This window comes from Ranitomeya variabilis, chromosome 2, assembly GCF_051348905.1.
Source record: "Ranitomeya variabilis isolate aRanVar5 chromosome 2, aRanVar5.hap1, whole genome shotgun sequence".
Classification (NCBI taxonomy): Eukaryota; Metazoa; Chordata; class Amphibia; order Anura; family Dendrobatidae; genus Ranitomeya; species Ranitomeya variabilis.
Window position 1 is genome coordinate 535567259 of NC_135233.1, and position 17508 is coordinate 535584766.

General features: G+C 46.6%; 1 protein-coding gene across 3 annotated transcripts in view; it reads left to right on the forward strand.

Annotated features, from left to right (window-relative positions):
* The first annotated feature begins 1530 nt into the window (after nt 1-1530).
* Nucleotides 1531-17508, forward strand: part of SPON1 (spondin 1) — a 1148287-nt gene continuing 1132309 nt past the window's right edge. For 2 of the 3 annotated variants that reach the window (XM_077288119.1, XM_077288120.1), the window contains exons 1-2: nt 1531-1702; nt 1743-2244. In XM_077288119.1, coding sequence (XP_077144234.1) covers nt 1637-1702; nt 1743-2244 — 568 coding nt within the window. In that variant the 5' untranslated portion in view covers nt 1531-1636. Of the gene's footprint in view, nt 2245-17508 lie in introns of all 3 variants that reach the window. The other variant, XM_077288121.1, reaches the window with a different exon arrangement.

The window sequence follows — 17508 nt, forward strand, 5'->3', positions numbered from 1 at the left end:
ATGACACAGGATACAGTAGCAAACTGTTAAAATTTCAGTAGCCCTAGAGTCTATATACACTCACTGGCCACTTTATTAGGTACACCTGTCCAACTTCTTGTTAACACTTAATTTCTAATCAGCCAATCACATGGCGGCAACTCAGTCCATTTAGGCATGTAGACATGGTCAAGACAATCTCCTGCAGTTCATACCGAGCATCAGTATGGGGAAGAAAGGTGATTTGAGTGCCTTTGAACGTGGCATGGTTGTTGGTGCCAGAAGGGCTGGTCTGAGTATTTCAGAAACTGCTGATCTACTGGGATTTTCACGCACAACCATCTCTAGGGTTTACAGAGAATGGTCCGAAAAAGAAAAAAAATCCAGTGAGCGGCAGTTCTGTGGGCGGAAATGCCTTGTTGATGCCAGAGGTCAGAGGAGAATGGGCAGACTGGTTCGAGCTGATAGAAAGGCAACAGTGACTCAAATCGCCACCCGTTACAACCAAGGTAGGCCTAAGAGCATCTCTGAACGCACAGTGCGTCGAACTTTGAGGCAGATGGGCTACAGCAGCAGAAGACCACACCGGGTACCACTCCTTTCAGCTAAGAACAGGAAACTGAGGCTACAATTTGTACAAGCTCATCGAAATTGGACAGTAGAAGATTGGAAAAACGTTGCTTGGTCTGATGAGTCTCGATTTCTGCTGCGACATTCGGATGGTAGGGTCAGAATTTGGCGTAAACAACATGAAAGCATGGATCCATCCTGCCTTGTATGGAGCATCTTTGGGATGTGCAGCCGACAAATCTACGGCAACTGTGTGATGCCATCATGTCAATATGGACCAAAATCTCTGAGGAATGCTTCCAGCACCTTGTTGAATCTATGCCACGAAGAATTGAGACAGTTCTGAAGGCAAAAGGGGGTCCAACCCGTTACTAGCATGGTGTACCTAATAAAGTGGCCGGTGAGTGTATATAGAGATTCCATAATACATGCCCTCTGTAGTCCCATTGGCGGTGTCTGGTTATCTTGATTTTTCTCAGGTGAAATTTCTCATCATGCGCACCAAAAACGCAAACGCAGGAAAAAACGCATATATAAACGCGTACAAACGTGGTTTTTTTTTAACCGCATGCGACAACGCATGCGTCTAAAAAACGCCGTGTTTGTACGCGTTTATATGCGTTTTTCCACCACTTGCGGATGCGTTTTAAACGCTGCGGATTTAAACGCTAATGTGAAACTAGCCTTAGGGTATGTGTCCACGTTCAGGATTGCATCAGGATTTGGTCAGGATTTTCCATCAGTATTTGTAAGCCAAAACCAGGAGTGGGTGATAAATGCAGAAGTGGTGCATATGTTTCTATTACTTTTCCTCTAATTGTTCCACTCCTGGTTTTGGCTTACAAATACTGATGAAAAATCCTGACCAAATCCTGATGCAATCCTGAACGTGGACACATACCCTTACTTGGCTCTCACGTGAACTCCAGTCATAGATCACCATGTTACTATGTAATCTTCACCTCCCCAACGTTACAATGTGCACACCCAAACCTAAAGGCAAAAGCGGAAGTGTCCCCAAGTCCTTGTAGGAACTATAGGCCGTGGGAGGAATGTGTTTCCCACCATAGAGCAGGGCACAGGCTGGATGCCTAGGAGACGGCTGCCTCCCTGTGCATTGTGCGAGAAAACAGTCCACATCCAAGGAAGCAGAGCCGCGGACGGGCTCACATTGCTCCCCGCTCCCACACCAGGACCCGCGGACGGGCTCACATTGCTCCCCGCTCCCACACCAGGACCCGCGGACGGGCTCACATTGCTCCCCGCTCCCACACCACGACCCGCGGACGGGCTCACATTGCTCCCCGCTCTCACACCAGGACACGCGGACGGGCTCACATTGCTCCCCGCTCCCACACCACGACCCGCGGACGGGCTCACATTGCTCCCCGCTCCCACTCCACGACCCGCGGACGGGCTCCCACTCGCAGCCCTTGGACCCCTTGTTCCTTGCAGCTCTGCCTCCTGAGATGGGACCCTCGGTGCAGTCCCCCTTGTTGCACTACGTGGTGGTGACTTGTTTTGTGGCGATCCATGGATTTATGGATGAAACTGTAGACAAAGCCGTGAAGTCAGAAGGATATTGTACCCGGATCCTGAGAGCCCAAGGAGGCACAAGGAAAGAAGGCTACAATGAGTTCTCCCTGAGAATAGAAGGGGACCCGGAATACTACAAGCCAGGGAATACATACAGGGGTAAGTAACGGGGGGCTCTGCCTGGGGTCTCCCACCTTTCTCCCCATAGGACAGCTGCTCCGTGTTTCCTGCTCTGTATAGTGACAGACCATGCAAATGTAGCAGAGGTGAATTTGTCTTTAAGGCTTTGAGGTTGCATTGTATATTCTAATGGATGTGATTAATCACAACTGCTAGGCTAGAAAATGTACATTGTGATATTAGGAATATCTGGCCACATTGCAAGCTCTCCATAGAGTAGCCATGAGAGTAGTTACCAGGTCTGAGGGCGGCATCAACAAGTCTGTTTAATTTGGCCAAGGTGTTTAGATCCATAGCTAAGGCAGCAAACTGATGGTTAGCCTAGAGAGAGAGGAAAGTACCTACCACCCTGGGTCACCTACTCAGCTCCGCTATTCCCCTTCCCACTGTATAAAAACAGATGGGAACTTTATAACATTGGTGATAAGGGACGTGTAGTTATCCTGTGTTCATTTAGAAATCCTGTTATATACCTACCATCCTTTATGTATTATGTCACATAATCTTTTTTTCTCCATTGTTGCCTATCAGCCATTTTCTCTGAGGGCAAGTTGACAGTAAGGCTAATTAATAGGAATGTGTCCTAAATGATACTGACCCCAATTATTGATACGTTACCTGCAATATTTCTGCTTCAGAGAAGTGTTATAGATGTGAGTGAATGGGGAAGTGATCCTTTGGTTGAGTACATATACAACCACTGGCAAAAATTCTGTAATCACCGGCCTTGGAGGATGTTCATTCAGTTGTTTAATTTTGTAGAAAAAAAAGCAGATCACAGACATGGCACAAAACTAAAGTCATTTCAAACGGCACCTTTCTGGCTTTAAGAAACACTAAAGGAAATCAAGAACAAAAAATGTGCAAGTCAGTAATGGTTACTTTTTTTAACCAAGCATAGGGGGGGAAATTATGGAGTCACTCAATTCTGAGGAAAAAATTATGGAATTGTCATGGAAATTTGGTTTGGATAAATTTATCCCTATGTGTGTGCTGCGGCCGTTCCCAATAAGACTGAGTATTTCTCTAGTCACCTTCCACGACGGCATACGGAGGTTGTCTCTTTTCCCTAATGGGGAACAGGAAATACGGAGAGGTTAAAAGGCCCTCCCACCTCCCCCTCACCAGTGTCTTTCCTGTTCCCCATGGGACAGAGAGAAGTTTCTTTTGTGTGCTGTGGCCGGTAACTACTGCACCTACTGAGACTCTGCCTATTTAAAAAAAAAAACAAAAGAAAAACGGGCAGCATGGGGTCGTATCTTACCTCTCTCCTGGTGCTGCTCCAGTCGCACCGCGCTGCGGTGTCCTCGGGACCGTTCCCTGGCCTTCCTGCGCCCCCGTGAGGGCAAAGCAGGCCAGCGATCCTGACCGGAGTCCTCCCTGAGCTCTCCGGTCTTCTCTCCTCTGCACGCTGCTGGCGACCCGGAAGTGATCGCGCGCGTCACTTCCGGTCTTTTCTGCGCTCTCTGGAGGCACTTCCGCCGGCGGCGCCTTGTGCAGGATGCCGTTCCTCCACCCGGGACCATGGAGGGGAGGAGGATTTCGTTAACCGCTGGGGGCAGGGACATGCTGCACAGCATAAAACCTGCCGAAAAACATCGCAGGTAAGACTCCTGTCATGGAGAGCAGTACCTGCCCTGCGCCTGCAGAGCCCAGCGCTGCCCCTGCCATAGTAAGTGCTGCAGGGACAGGGGTCCTTAGCTAGTGATTAGAGGGATATTATTAGTTATGACTCTCTCTCCCCTCTTGTTACAGGGAGAAAAGTCCACCTCTAAAACTACTACTAAAAAGAAGTGTGCCATCTGTAACATTAAGCTGCCCCCATTATGGGAGAAAAAACTCTGCAGAACCTGTACTGACAAGGTTGTCAGAGCAGAGCAACCTTCTCTATTGGAAGAAATCCGCTCCCTAGTCAAACAGGAGGTGCAATCTTCCCTAGCGGCCTTTACCCCTCCACCCCCACCGCCACGCTCTCCAGCTAAGAAAAGAAAGATCCAGGATGAGGATTCTGATCATCTGAATCAGACCTCTCCTATGCCTCATCCTCAGGTCGACGAGAGGAACCTACGTCCCCTATAACCTCTGAAGCTAGGAAATATCTTTTTTCTTCAGAATAGATTGAGGATTTAGTATCTGCCGTACGCAGTACTATGGGGCTGGAGGAAGAGTCAGAACCACAGTCCATACAGGACCAGATGTTTGGTGGTATAACTAAGGGTAAACGGGTGGGTTTCCCAATTCATTCCAATATATCTGATATGATTGATCAGGAGTGGGAACTACCTGAAAAACGTCTCAGTACCCCATCCGAGATGAAGCATAGATTCCCCTTAGAAGGGGATTCAGCCAAATGGGATGTCCCCAAAGTTGATTCACAAGTGGCAAGAGTGGCTAAGAGAACGGCTCTTCCGTTCGAAGACTCGTCACAATTAAAAGATCCTATGGACAGGAAAATAGAATGTTAAAAAAATCGTGGGAGACTTCCACGGTAGCCCTCAAAGCCAATATTGCGTCAACATGTGTAGCTAGAGCACTTTTCCACTGGTTGGGAGAGCTGGAATCCCACATATCCCAGGGCACTTCTAGAGCTGAATTGTTAGACTCTCTACCCGGTCTTCTCAGAGCCACGGGTTTCTTAGCGGATGCCTCTATGGAAACTATCAGAATTGCTGCTAGATCATTAGTGCAGACTAATTCAGCCAGAAGGGCGCCATACCGTTTAAGGGTAACTATGTCTTCGGGCCTTCCCTTGATGACATCTTGGGAAAGGCAACCGATAAGAAGAAAGCCCTCCCAGAACAAAAAGCTCCCAAAAAGAAATTTTTTCGTCCCTTTCAGACCCAAACCTCTCAGAGAGGAAAAGGCAAGTCCGGGAGATGGAGTTACCCGAAGGGAGGGGGGAGAAATATCCTTATCCCCCAACAACAGCAGCAACAGTCTCCGCAAGAGAAGCGATGACTTCGACCCGGTGGGGGGCAGACTCTCAAAATTTGTACTTCAGTGACAAAACATCACCAATTGCACCTGGGTCCTCAACGTCATCAAAGAGGGTCTTCTAATAGAATTCATTTCCTCCCCCCCACGGGGTCTAAAGATTACCTCCCTTCCCTCCTTAAAAGACCAGTCCATATTAGTCGGGTCTCGGGGCCCTAAAGATGTCAAATGTTATATCTCAGGGTCCGGGATCAGAGAGAGATCGGGGGCATTACTCACGTCTTTTTCTGGTGCCCAAACCTTCGGGCGAGTCCCGTATTATTATAAATCTGAAAAGCCTCAACCGGCATATAAAATACCGAAAATTCAAGATGGAATCCGTGAAAAATGCCATTCCCTTGATAAGCCCGCACGCCTTCATGGCTACTATCGATCTCAAAGATGCATATTTCACATCCCCATTCACCAGAGACATCGACAGTATCTCAAATTTGCAGTACAGAAGGGACGTCTGATAGAGCACTATCAGTTCAACGTCCTTCCGTTTGGGATCTCCTCTGCACCAAGAGTTTTTTCCAAAATAATGGGGGATGTAGTCTCCTTTATCCGGAGGCAAGGCGTCTGTATAGTGCCTTATCTAGACGACCTTTTGTTAGTGGCTTCCACCAAACAAACCTTGGAGTCTCATGTGTCGAAGACTCTCAATATCCTGACGTCTCTTGGATGGGTTCCGAATCTGGAAAAATCACAGCTACGGCCCTCCAAATGCAGGAAATTCCTAGGAGTTCTTCTGGACTCTGCAAGACAAATGTCCTTTCTTCCATTGGACCATCGTCTATCCCTACTATTGAAGGTCAAGACGTTCAGAGACACGAGATCCCCTACAATCAGAGAAGGCATGTCTCTCCTAGGATCCATGACATCCTGCATCCAATCGATACCATGGGCTCACGCCCATTCCAGAATTCTTCAGGCACATATCCTGCAGAATTGGAACGGTCATCCCAGTTCTTTGAACAAGAAGTTGTACACACCGGGTCGTGTCAAGGCCTCCCTGGCATGGTGGGTAACCCCAAAAAACTTACAAAAAGGAGTCTGTTGGACACAAGTCCCATTGACTACAGTGCAACAGATGCCACCGAAAGAGGCTGGGGGGCCATGATAAATCACACCCCTTTCCAAGGTCTCTGGGACCAGACAACAAGCAGGAAATCATCCAACTACAGAGAACTAAAGGCTGTAGAGGAAACTCTGCTAGTAGGGGGTCACCTTATCAAGGGACATCACGTTCGTGTATATTCGGACAATATGACTGCGGTGGCTCACATCAGGGCAGTTCAAAGAACAACAACCTGAAGAACATATCTACCCGATTATGTTCCTGGGTGGAAAGACATCTATTATCCCTGACAGCAGTTCACCTGAAAGGCTCATCCAACACTCAAGCAGACTATGTAAGTCGCCAGGACATACATCCGGGGGAATGGTGTTTAAGCAATGGAAGTTTCGAGATGCTTGTGAACAAATGGGGTCTTTCAGAAATCGACCTCTTTGCATCCCGCCAAAATGCGAAAGTCGAAGCCTTCTCCCTAAACCCCAGGGACGGCTCCAGAGGAGTGGATGCACTGGCCCAGAAATGGAATTTTCAGCTGGCCTATGCAATTCCAACAATTCCGATATTGGCAAAAGTCTTGCAGAAAGTTCGGGAAGAACGGACACCAACTATATTGGTAGCCCCGTTGTGGCCAAAGAGGAGCTTGTACAACCTGATAGTGGATTTACAGGTGGATGGTCCGATCCAGTTTCCGATGGAAGAAGACCTTCTTTCTCAAGGGCCAATCCATCTCCTAGATGCCCACAAATGGAATCTGGCGGCATGGCTACTGAGGCCCAGGTGTTGAGAGCCAAAGGACTATCAGAATCAGTGGTTTCCACACTTCAAAAGTCAAGGAAACCAGTAACCAATGCTATATATAATAAAGTCTGGAAGAAATTCTCATTTTGTCTTCCTGAAGTACCAGATCCCTTAAATCCGAATTTATCACAAATTCTAGACTTTCTGCAAAAAGGCTTAGAAATAGGCCTCAGGCCTAGCACCCTAAAGGTCCAAGTTTCCACCCTCAGTTCAATATTTGATCAGGATCTGGCAAATCATCGCTGGATTAAGAGGTTCATGATATCAGCTTCTAGGATGAACCCTAAAAAACAGATAACTACCATTATGGGACCTTAATCTGGTGTTACAAGGACTTACAGGTCCACCCTTTGAACCATTATCCTCCTGCTCTCAGAAAAATCTTATCTATAAAACAATTTTTCTAGTGGCCATTACCTCAGCAAGGAGGGTGGGAGAGCTACAGGCCCTCTCAATGAGAGAACCATATTTATCCATTTGAGATGACTCTATAATACTGCGCCTCGACCCTTCCTTTCTTACAAAAGTCGTATCAGATTTCCACCGCTTCCAGGAAATTATTCTGCCTTCTTTTTGCCAAAATCCAACAAATCCCAAAAGAAGAGAATTTTCATACGCTGGACGTCAGGCGCATTGTATTATTTTACCTAGAGCAATCCAGCTCTTACAGACTTGATCAAAATCTATTTGTCCATCCATCAGGACAAAATAAAGGGAAAAAAGTAGCAAAAAGTACTATTGCTAACTGGATCAAGAAAGCGATAGCAGAAGCATATCTTGCTCAAAATAAAACTCCAGTGGGAATCAAGGCTCATTCGACTAGATCAACCTCAGTCTCCTGGGCAGAAAGAGCAGGTGCATCAGCAGAACAAATCTGCAGGGCAGCTACATGGTCTTCGTTGCATACTTTCTCCAGACATTACAGATTGGACATAATGCCCAACAAGGATTTAGCCTTCGGCCGGAAAGTACTCCAGGCCGTTGTCCCTCCCTAGCGCCAAATTAGTTGGTATTCCTCCGTATGCCGTCGTGGAAGGTGACTAGAGAAAATAGAATTATTCTTACCGTTAATTCGGCTTCTAGGAACCTTCCACGACGGCGCTAGTTCCCTCCCTATACTCCTGGATTTAAATCTGGGATTCAAGGTAAACCGGTGCTATGGTTTTCAGTTATAAGTCACTGGTGAGGGGGAGGTGGGAGGGCCTTTTAACCTCTCCGTATTTCCTGTTCCCCATTAGGGCAAAAAGACAACCTCTGTATGCCGTCGTGGAAGGTTCTTAGAAACCGAATTAACGGTAAGAATAATTCTATTTTTGAGCGCTCAAGGAATGAGACTGCACACCTGTTACTACGCATACTTACCGCTCCCGACTTGCTGCTTCCGCTGCCGACCCCGTTCTCAGCGCTCGCTCCTCTCCCAGGCTCCGGCGCTCTGTTCCTTTCACCGCTGCGTCTCCTTTCCCCGCTGCCGCACTTCCTGCTTCCGGTCAGCGGCATGCCCGTCCTCGGCGCACGCCTTCACTGCACCGTCAGATGTCCGCTTCTGCGCAGGCGCGCAGGATTCGACGCTAGATCTTCCTCCCGGTTCCTGGTTCCAGCGCCGGATGTTCTGATCCACTTGGTCCCCCAGCAACCAATCCCTGTGGACCTCACGGTATATCAGGTCGCCTCCCCTGCTAGGAGGTGCCTGAGTGTCTTTAGTTTTTTGCTATTGTCTCTGGCCTCCTTTGTCTCTTGTGCTTTGCTCTGAACCCCCGTACTGGTTCAGCTCTAGTTCCCCGTACTCAGTCTCTTCTCGGTTTACCCTCTCCTCCTGCTTCCCTCAGTTCCTGTCAGCCTCTGTTTTCCCTCTGCTCCGTCCCTACCCGTTCCTCCAGGATTCCACCCTTCTCGCTCCTAAAGTATTCCTGCCTAATCCTCTCCTTTGTTTATTTCTCTATCAAGAGCCGTCTCTCCTGGTGCCTGCTACCGTGGTTTGGTTATCTCCGGGCCTGCTCCCTAACGATCCCTGTATAGGGGTTGGTTACACCTGGCTTGCTCGTCCGGAGGGTCGCCTTCCACGGACCAGAGGGTCCACTCTTGTTTCTGCCTCAGAATCATAACAACACCATTGTTGTGTCAATAACATTCGACCATTACTGATACTTAATTGTACATACATAGTTTTATTAGTTTTATAATTGCATATAGAAAGGAGTGGTTAGGGGTTGTTAGAGGTGGTTAGTTAATTACCATATTGTCTAGCTCCTCTGTCATTGGTTATCTAAACATATATGGAATATTGTGATTAATGCACATATGAATGCTGATTAAGCGCTCTGCATCTTTCTGCATCTAGGACAGAGCTGAGACATCTGATCAGCACTTAGAACATCTGGCGTTGTTCCGCTTTTGCATGGAAAACCCCATACAATCTGTCTGGCTTATATCAGTTTATGTCAGCCATATTAAACCATTGATTATAAACTAACTGAGTAATATATATATATATATATATATATATAATATTTTTGTCTTTGTGTGAGAATATATGATGTAAAGGAGTATACATGCAAGTGAGATCTACAGTGGGGCAAAAAAGTATTTAGTCAGTCAGCAATCGTGCAAGTTCCACCACTTAAAAAGATGAGAGGCGTCTGTAATTTACGTCATAGGTAGACCTCAACTATGGGAGACAAACTGAGAAAAAAAAATCCAGAAAATCACATTGTCTGTTTTTTTTATCATTTTATTTGCATATTATGGTGGAAAATAAGTATTTGGTCAGAAACAAACAATCAAGATTTCTGGCTCTCACAGACCTGTAACTTCTTCTTTAAGAGTCTCCTCTTTCCTCCACTCATTACCTGTAGTAATGGCACCTGTTTAAACTTGTTATCAGTATAAAAAGACACCTGTGCACACCCTCAAACAGTCTGACTCCAAACTCCACTATGGTGAAGACCAAAGAGCTGTCAAAGGACACCAGAAACAAAATTGTAGCCCTGCACCAGGCTGGGAAGACTGAATCTGCAATAGCCAACCAGCTTGGATTGAAGAAATCAACAGTGGGAGCAATAATTAGAAAATGGAAGACATTCAAGACCACTGATAATCTCCCTCGATCTGGGGCTCCACGCAAAATCCCACCCCGTGGGGTCAGAATGATCACAAGAACGGTGAGCAAAAATCCCAGAACCACGCGGGGGTACCTAGTGAATGAACTGCAGAGAGCTGGGACCAATGTAACAAGGCCTACCATAAGTAACACACTACGCCACCATGGACTCAGATCCTGCAGTGCCAGACGTGTCCCATTGCTTAAGCCAGTACATGTCCGGGCCCGTCTGAAGTTTGCTAGAGAGCATTTGGATGATCCAGAGGAGTTTTGGGAGAATGTCCTACGGTCTGATGAAACCAAACTGGAACTGTTTGGTAGAAACACAACTTGTCGTGTTTGGAGGAAAAAGAATACTGAGTTGCATCCATCAAACAGCATACCTACTGTAAAGCATGGTGGTGGAAACATCATGCTTTGGGGCTGTTTCTCTGCAAAGGGGCCAGGACGACTGATCCGGGTACATGAAAGAATGAATGGGGCCATGTATCGTGAGATTTTGAGTGCAAACCTCCTTCCATCAGCAAGGGCATTGAAGATGAAACGTGGCTGGGTCTTTCAACATGACAATGATCCAAAGCACACCGCCAGGGCAACGAAGGAGTGGCTTCGTAAGAAGCATTTCAAGGTCCTGGAGTGGCCTAGCCAGTCTCCAGATCTCAACCCTATAGAAAACCTTTGGAGGGAGTTGAAAGTCCGTGTTGCCAAGCGAAAAGCCAAAAACATCACTGCTCTAGAGGAGATCTGCATGGAGGAATGGGCCAACATACCAACAACAGTGTGTGGCAACCTTGTGAAGACTTACAGAAAACGTTTGACCTCTGTCATTGCCAACAAAGGATATATTACAAAGTATTGAGATGAAATTTTGTTTCTGACCAAATACTTATTTTCCACCATAATATGCAAATAAAATGATAAAAAAACAGACAATGTGATTTTCAGGATTTTTTTTTCACAGTTTGTCTCCCATAGTTGAGGTCTACCTGTGATGTAAATTACAGACGCCTCTCATCTTTTTAAGTGGTGGAACTTGCACTATTGCTGACTGTCTAAATACTTTTTTGCCCCACTGTATATGATATATATATTTCTATCACAAGCCTCCCTTAGATATCACTTGCCCTAATCCTAGCCTCCTGTCCCAAAGCGCTGCAACTCTTTTGTGCTGCCGGTGAACTGACGCAAGCCTAACGCCTACTGTTATGACCTGGTGGTTAAGAGGCCACACCGATATGACCTGGTGGCTAAAACGCAACATGGGACGAGCTCTGAGGAGGTGGTATCTCTACTGACCGCAGTCCCTAATCCTAACCACAACACTAGTAATAGTCGTGGGATGTTCCTGACTCTCCCTAGACACCTCTTCACAGCCTAAGAATTAACTACCCCTAAAGAAGGAAATAGAAAGCTATCTTGCCTCAGAGAAAACCCCAAAAGGAAAGATAGCCCCCCACAAATATTGGCTGTGAGTGGAGAGGGAAATGACATACACAGAAATGAAATCAGTTTTAAGCAAAGGAGGCCAATACTAAACTTGATAGACAGAGAGAAAAGGATACTGTGCGGTCAGTATTAAAAACTACAAAAATCCACGCAGAGTTTACAAAAATGAACTCCACACCGACTCACGGTGTCGAGGGGCAAATCTGCTTCCCAGAGCTTCCAGCTAGCCTGAATATGACATAGTGACAAGCTGGACAAAAAGGGACACATTTGCAAAGCAATAGTGTCCAAAGAAAATGGACAAACAAGAACTAGCAGAAACTTATCTTTTGCTGACAAGGACAGGCCATATGAGAAATCCAAGGAGAGAACCAAATCCAACCTAAGACATTGACAGCTGGCATGAACTAAAGCCCAGAGCAGGTTTAAATAACAAACCCAGGCAAGGCGATCAGTGATGGCAGCTGCTACAGCTACCTAACGGAGCAGCAGTTCCACTCGAAACCACCAGAGGGAGCCCAAGGGCAGAACTCACAAAAATACCATTAGCAACCACAGGAGGGAGCTCCAGAACGGAATTCACAACAGCCTACGCCCCACTCCGTACAGACTTTTTGCAAATGGGCGGTCAGGAGATCTGTCCCTAACGGGGGTTCGTTGCAATCAGTCTCTTAGTCAACAGCATGTGTAGTGAGCGGTGTGTATTCTTTATCAGTTAGGTCATCTATTTGGTCAGGCAGGGCATCCACAACATCATTCTGGCTTGGGTGTCATCTTCTGGTAGGGGAGCTTTCTTGCAATGCGATGAGTGGATCCAAGTGGGTCTTCCCTCCAGTTTCACAGAGTTTGGTGTCATCAGCAGCACTTGAACAGGACCATCAAATCTGGGATCGAGTGGTGTTCTCCTTCCAAACTTTTTCAGAATCTCACAGAAAAAACAATAACTAATGGAGTAAATAAAGCACTAGTTTCACAGAACAACCCCATAAACATTAAAAATCTGTTTATTAACCAATAGATTAAAAATCTAGTGTATACAAAACCATCACCAGATAATCGACACTTGAAAATAGAAAAAGAACCTAGGGAGGTGCCTGTCCCTATTACCTATCACTTAGTATACACCCTACCTATCAGCAGAGGTTGGCACCCTAAACCTGCGCAGTGGCGCCCCTGCTTACCGTCGACTATCCCTTCTGATCTAGAATCCCCTGATTGGGAAGGGAAGAAAAAATGTATATTTAAGATGCTAGGAGGTGGGCAAGGATGAATGCTGTCCCTTAGAAATCACCCTACCTACCAGCGGGGGTTGGCACCCTAGAACTGCGCAATGGCGCCCCCGCTCTTCGACGGCTGTCCCAACAGTAAATTACCCTATTGTCAAATTTCTTTTTAGGGTACGGCAATGTGAGATCTTAGTGAACCAGAAGAGAAGAAAAAAACCAAAAAAACTCGGCCTCAATGGTATAGAATATATTGCACAATGCCCACAATGGTAATGGGACAATCCCCGGACATCATGCAAATGTTCACAATTCCCAAAAACATCTGGTTCACACACTTAGGGCCATAAAGCAGACAATTATGTCTCTCACGTCTCTAGATTCAAAGACTCCCCTACTAATATTAGAGACCAAACTCTCTGGTTAGAAATTTTTTTCAAAACTCACACTTCAATAGATAGGTATAAAAATAACCAGTCTCACTGAAGTGCACTTCATCTGGAAGGTATATACCTGGTGCTGGCGTCCTGTATCATGATGGACAATGTAAAGCTAAGTAGCGGTCTCTGATATCGTTTGAATATACTCCTGATGAACCTCCTTTGGGAGGAGAAACGCGTCGAGTTAGTTATGAGACTATATTCTATACCATTGAGGCTGAGTGCCTTTATCTATATTAGTATTCTGTGTTTTTTTTTTTTTTCTTCTGGTTCACTAAGATCTCACATTGCCGTACCCTAAAAAGAAATTTGACAATAGGGTAATTTACTGTTGGGACAGCCGTCGAGGAGCGTGGGGCGCCATTGCGCAATTCTAGGGTGCCAACCCCCGATGGTAGGTAGGGTGATTTCTAAGGGACAGCATTCATCCTCGCCCACCTCCTAGCATCTTAAATATACATTTTTTCTTCCCTTCCCAATCAGGGGATTCTAGATCAGAAGGGATAGTCGACGGTGAGCGGGGGCGCCACTTCGCAGGTTTAGGGTGCCAACCTCCGCTGATAGGTAGGGTGTATACTAAGTGATAGGTAATAGGGACAGGCACCTTCCTAGGTTCTTTTTCTATTTTAAAGTGTCGATTATCTAGTGATGGTTTTGTATACACTCGGGCAGCACGGTGGCGCAGTGGTTAGCACAGCAGCCTTGCAGTGCTGGAGTCCTGGGTTCTAATCCCACCTTGGACAACATCTGCAAAGAGTTTGTATGTTCTCTCCGTGTTTGCGTGGGTTTCCTCCGGGCACTCCGGTTTCCTCCCACATTCCAAAGACATACTGATAGGGAATTTAGATTGTGAGCCCCATCGGGGACAGCGATGATAATGTGTGCAAACTGTAAAAGCGCTGCGTAATATGTTAGCGCTATATAAAAATAAAGATTATTATTAATAAAGATTTTTAATGTTTATGGGGTTGTTCTGTGAAACTATTACAAACTTTTTCACCAACACCCAGTCTCCTGGCTTCAAGGAGTGCGTACCCGACACTGAATCTGGATCTGGCAATGAAGAAAAAAACTCGAGAATGGATATTAGCAAGTTTCATGGTGAGTTCAATTACATAAGCAGACAAAGTATCATATTGCATAATCAGCTGCTGAGGGAAAGGATACCCCTAACCTGGGACTAGACCCAAACAAAATTTCATATGGTGACAGCTTTTCTGGGCCTCTGGGAGTGTGCATAACACTGAGTAGTGTGATTGGGAGTGTGTAGGCCTAAGTCTGACCCTACTGCTGACCAGATCTCTCGTGTGAGATTTGCTGTGAATGCGGGTCCCTGGTCACTCTCTATCACTTCTGGGACCCCATAGCTGCATATCTCGTCTCTGAGAGTAGCTTCTTTGCAGTAGTCTTTGCTGACTGGTTCCTCGCTGGGAAAGCTTCTGGCCATCCTGAGAACACATCCACGACCAGAAGGGCATTTTCGAATCCTCCACTTGGCGGCATTTGGATATGGTCTATCTGGACCCTCTGGAAGGGGTACAGTGGTCTGGCAAGACGATGTGTGGGAACTTTCTCCATTCTTTCAGGGTTGCATTTGCCGCAGGTCAGACAGCTGCTAGTGAACTTGGCTATTAGGGTGGAGATCCCTGGAGCGAACCAGTAAGCACCAATCAGATCATTCATCTGTGTCTTTAATCTGTGTGTGGGCCCATGTGCCCACTGGACCACCATAGGGTACAGGCTTCAGGGTAAACAGGGTTTGTCGTCCATTGAGTATACCCTTCCCACTTCATGTGTTGCTCCCTTCCGCATCCAGCATTCCTTCTTGTCCTTTGGGGCTTGCTCTTGCAGCTTTTGAATAGATCCCAGGACGTCATCTGGTCAGGTTTCTTGTCTTCAGTCGTCATGTAGTAGCCATCTGGCTCTACGACCTCTCCCACTTTTCCATATTGTCTTCCTTTGACTGCTTCTTTGGCTGCCATATCCGCCATGTTGTTGCCTCGTGCCTCTACTGTGTTTAGTTTTCCATGCGCTTTGACTTTTAGTACTGCCACCACTTTTGGAAGTTGAAGTGCGTTCAGCAGGTCCTTAATGGCTCTATGATGCTTCACGGTTGTTCCACTTGCTGTGATGAAGTCCCTTGCAGCCCAGATGGGCCCAAAGTCATGTGCTATGCCATGCGAGTACCTCGAATCGGTATACATTTTCGCAGTCTTGTCTTCTGCCATCTGGTAGGCCTTCGTCAGCGCTATCAGTTCTGCTTCCTGGGCTGACAGACTAGGCAGCAGACTTCTGGACCACAGGATCTCTTGATTGCTGGTCACTGCTCATCCCGTGTGGAATCTTCCTTCATCATCTGCAAATCTGGAGCCATCCACATAGAGGATCAACTCTGGGATGGTCAGTGGCTCTTCTGCCACCTTGGGTAGTCCTGCTGTTTCCTGTTGCATGATGCTGAAGCAATCATGGTCATCCGTCCAGAGCAAATTCAGATCCCTGCGGAAGGTATCATGCAGATTTTGATCAGAATTTTTATCTGAGTGTCCATATCTGTATCCCCCCTTGGGAGTGGGAGTAGAGTGGATGGTTTGAGGACTGCAGATGGTGACATTGTCGGGCAGGAGTAGAGAGCACTGGAGGCGAAGATGCCTGGCAGTGGAGAGATGTTTTGGCTGGGTTTGGTTGAGGATTGCTGAGATGTCATGCGGAGCCAGGATTTCCAATGGTTTTTCCAATGATGCCAGTAGTCCTGTCCAGAAGGGCGTGTGCTGCAACTGCTGCTCTCATGCGGGAGGAAGAAGCTCCCCTTGCAACTGGATCCAGGTGAGCTGAAAAGTAGTCTAAGGGTATGTGCACACCTCAGGATTTCTTGCAGAAATTTCCTGAAGAAAACCGGAAATTTTCTGCAAGAAATCCGCATTTTTTTTTGCGTTTTTTTTCCTGTTTTTTTCGCGGTTTTTTTAGCATTTTGCAAGTGAAATTAGCTTGCAGAATGCTAAAGTTTTCCAAGCGATCTGTAGCATCACTTGGAAAACTGACTGACAGGTTGGTCACACTTGTCAAACATAGTGTTTGACAAGTGTGACCAACTTTTTACTATAGATGCTGCCTATGCAGCATCAATAGTAAAAGATAGAATGTTTAAAAATAATTAAAAAAATGGTTATACTCACCTGCAGACAGCCGATCTCCTCAGCGGCGTCCGTTCCTATAGATGGTGTGTGTGTGCAGGACCTTCGATGACGTCACGGTCACGTGAGCGGTCACATGAGCGGTCACGTGACCAATCACAAGACCGCGACGTCATCGCAGGTCCTTTACACACACCATCTATAGGAAAGGAAGCGGCAGCATGCACCGCTGAGAGGCGGGAAGACTCCGGGGCCATCAAAGGTGAGTATATCACTATTTTTTATTTTATTTCTTTTTTTTTTTTTTTACCAATTATATGGTGCCCAGTCCGTGGAGGAGAGTCTCCTCTCCTCCACCCTGGGTACCAACCGCACATAATCTGCTTACTTCCCGCGTGGTGTGCACAGCCCCATGCGGAAAGTAAGCAGATCAATGCATTCCTAGGTGTGCGGAATCCCCACAATTCCGCAAATTTAATGAACATGTTGCTTTTTTTTCCGCGATGCGATTTTTTTCGCGGAAAAAAATGCAACATTTGCACAAGAAATGCGGAATACACTGTAAATAATAGGCATATGTAAGCGTTTTTTCACGTTTTTATCATGTTTTTATAGCGAAAAAACACGAAAAAAATGCGAAAAATACTGAACGTGTGCACATGGCCGAAAGGTCTCTGCTTTCCCCCTGAAGCTGCGTCAGGACTCCAGCAGCAAGGCCTTTTTTTTCCATCAAGTAGAGACGGAATGGCTTCTTGTAGTCAGGTAGGCCTACTGCTGGCGCTGAGACTACAGAGCCTTTTAACTTCTTGAACGAGATGAAGGCTGGATCTGTCAGGAGGAACGGGGTCACGCTGACGTATTCACACAGAGGCTGCATTAGGACTTAAGCGTCAGGGATCCAGGCTCTGCAATACGAAACTAGACCAAGGAAGGCCTGTACCACCTTTGGAGTTGTTGGAGGAACCATCTTCTCCACTGTGGTCTTCCGGTCATCTGTCAGCTGTTTCGCCTGGTGAGCAATACAGTGTCTCTGGAACGTAACTCGCTCCAGACACCA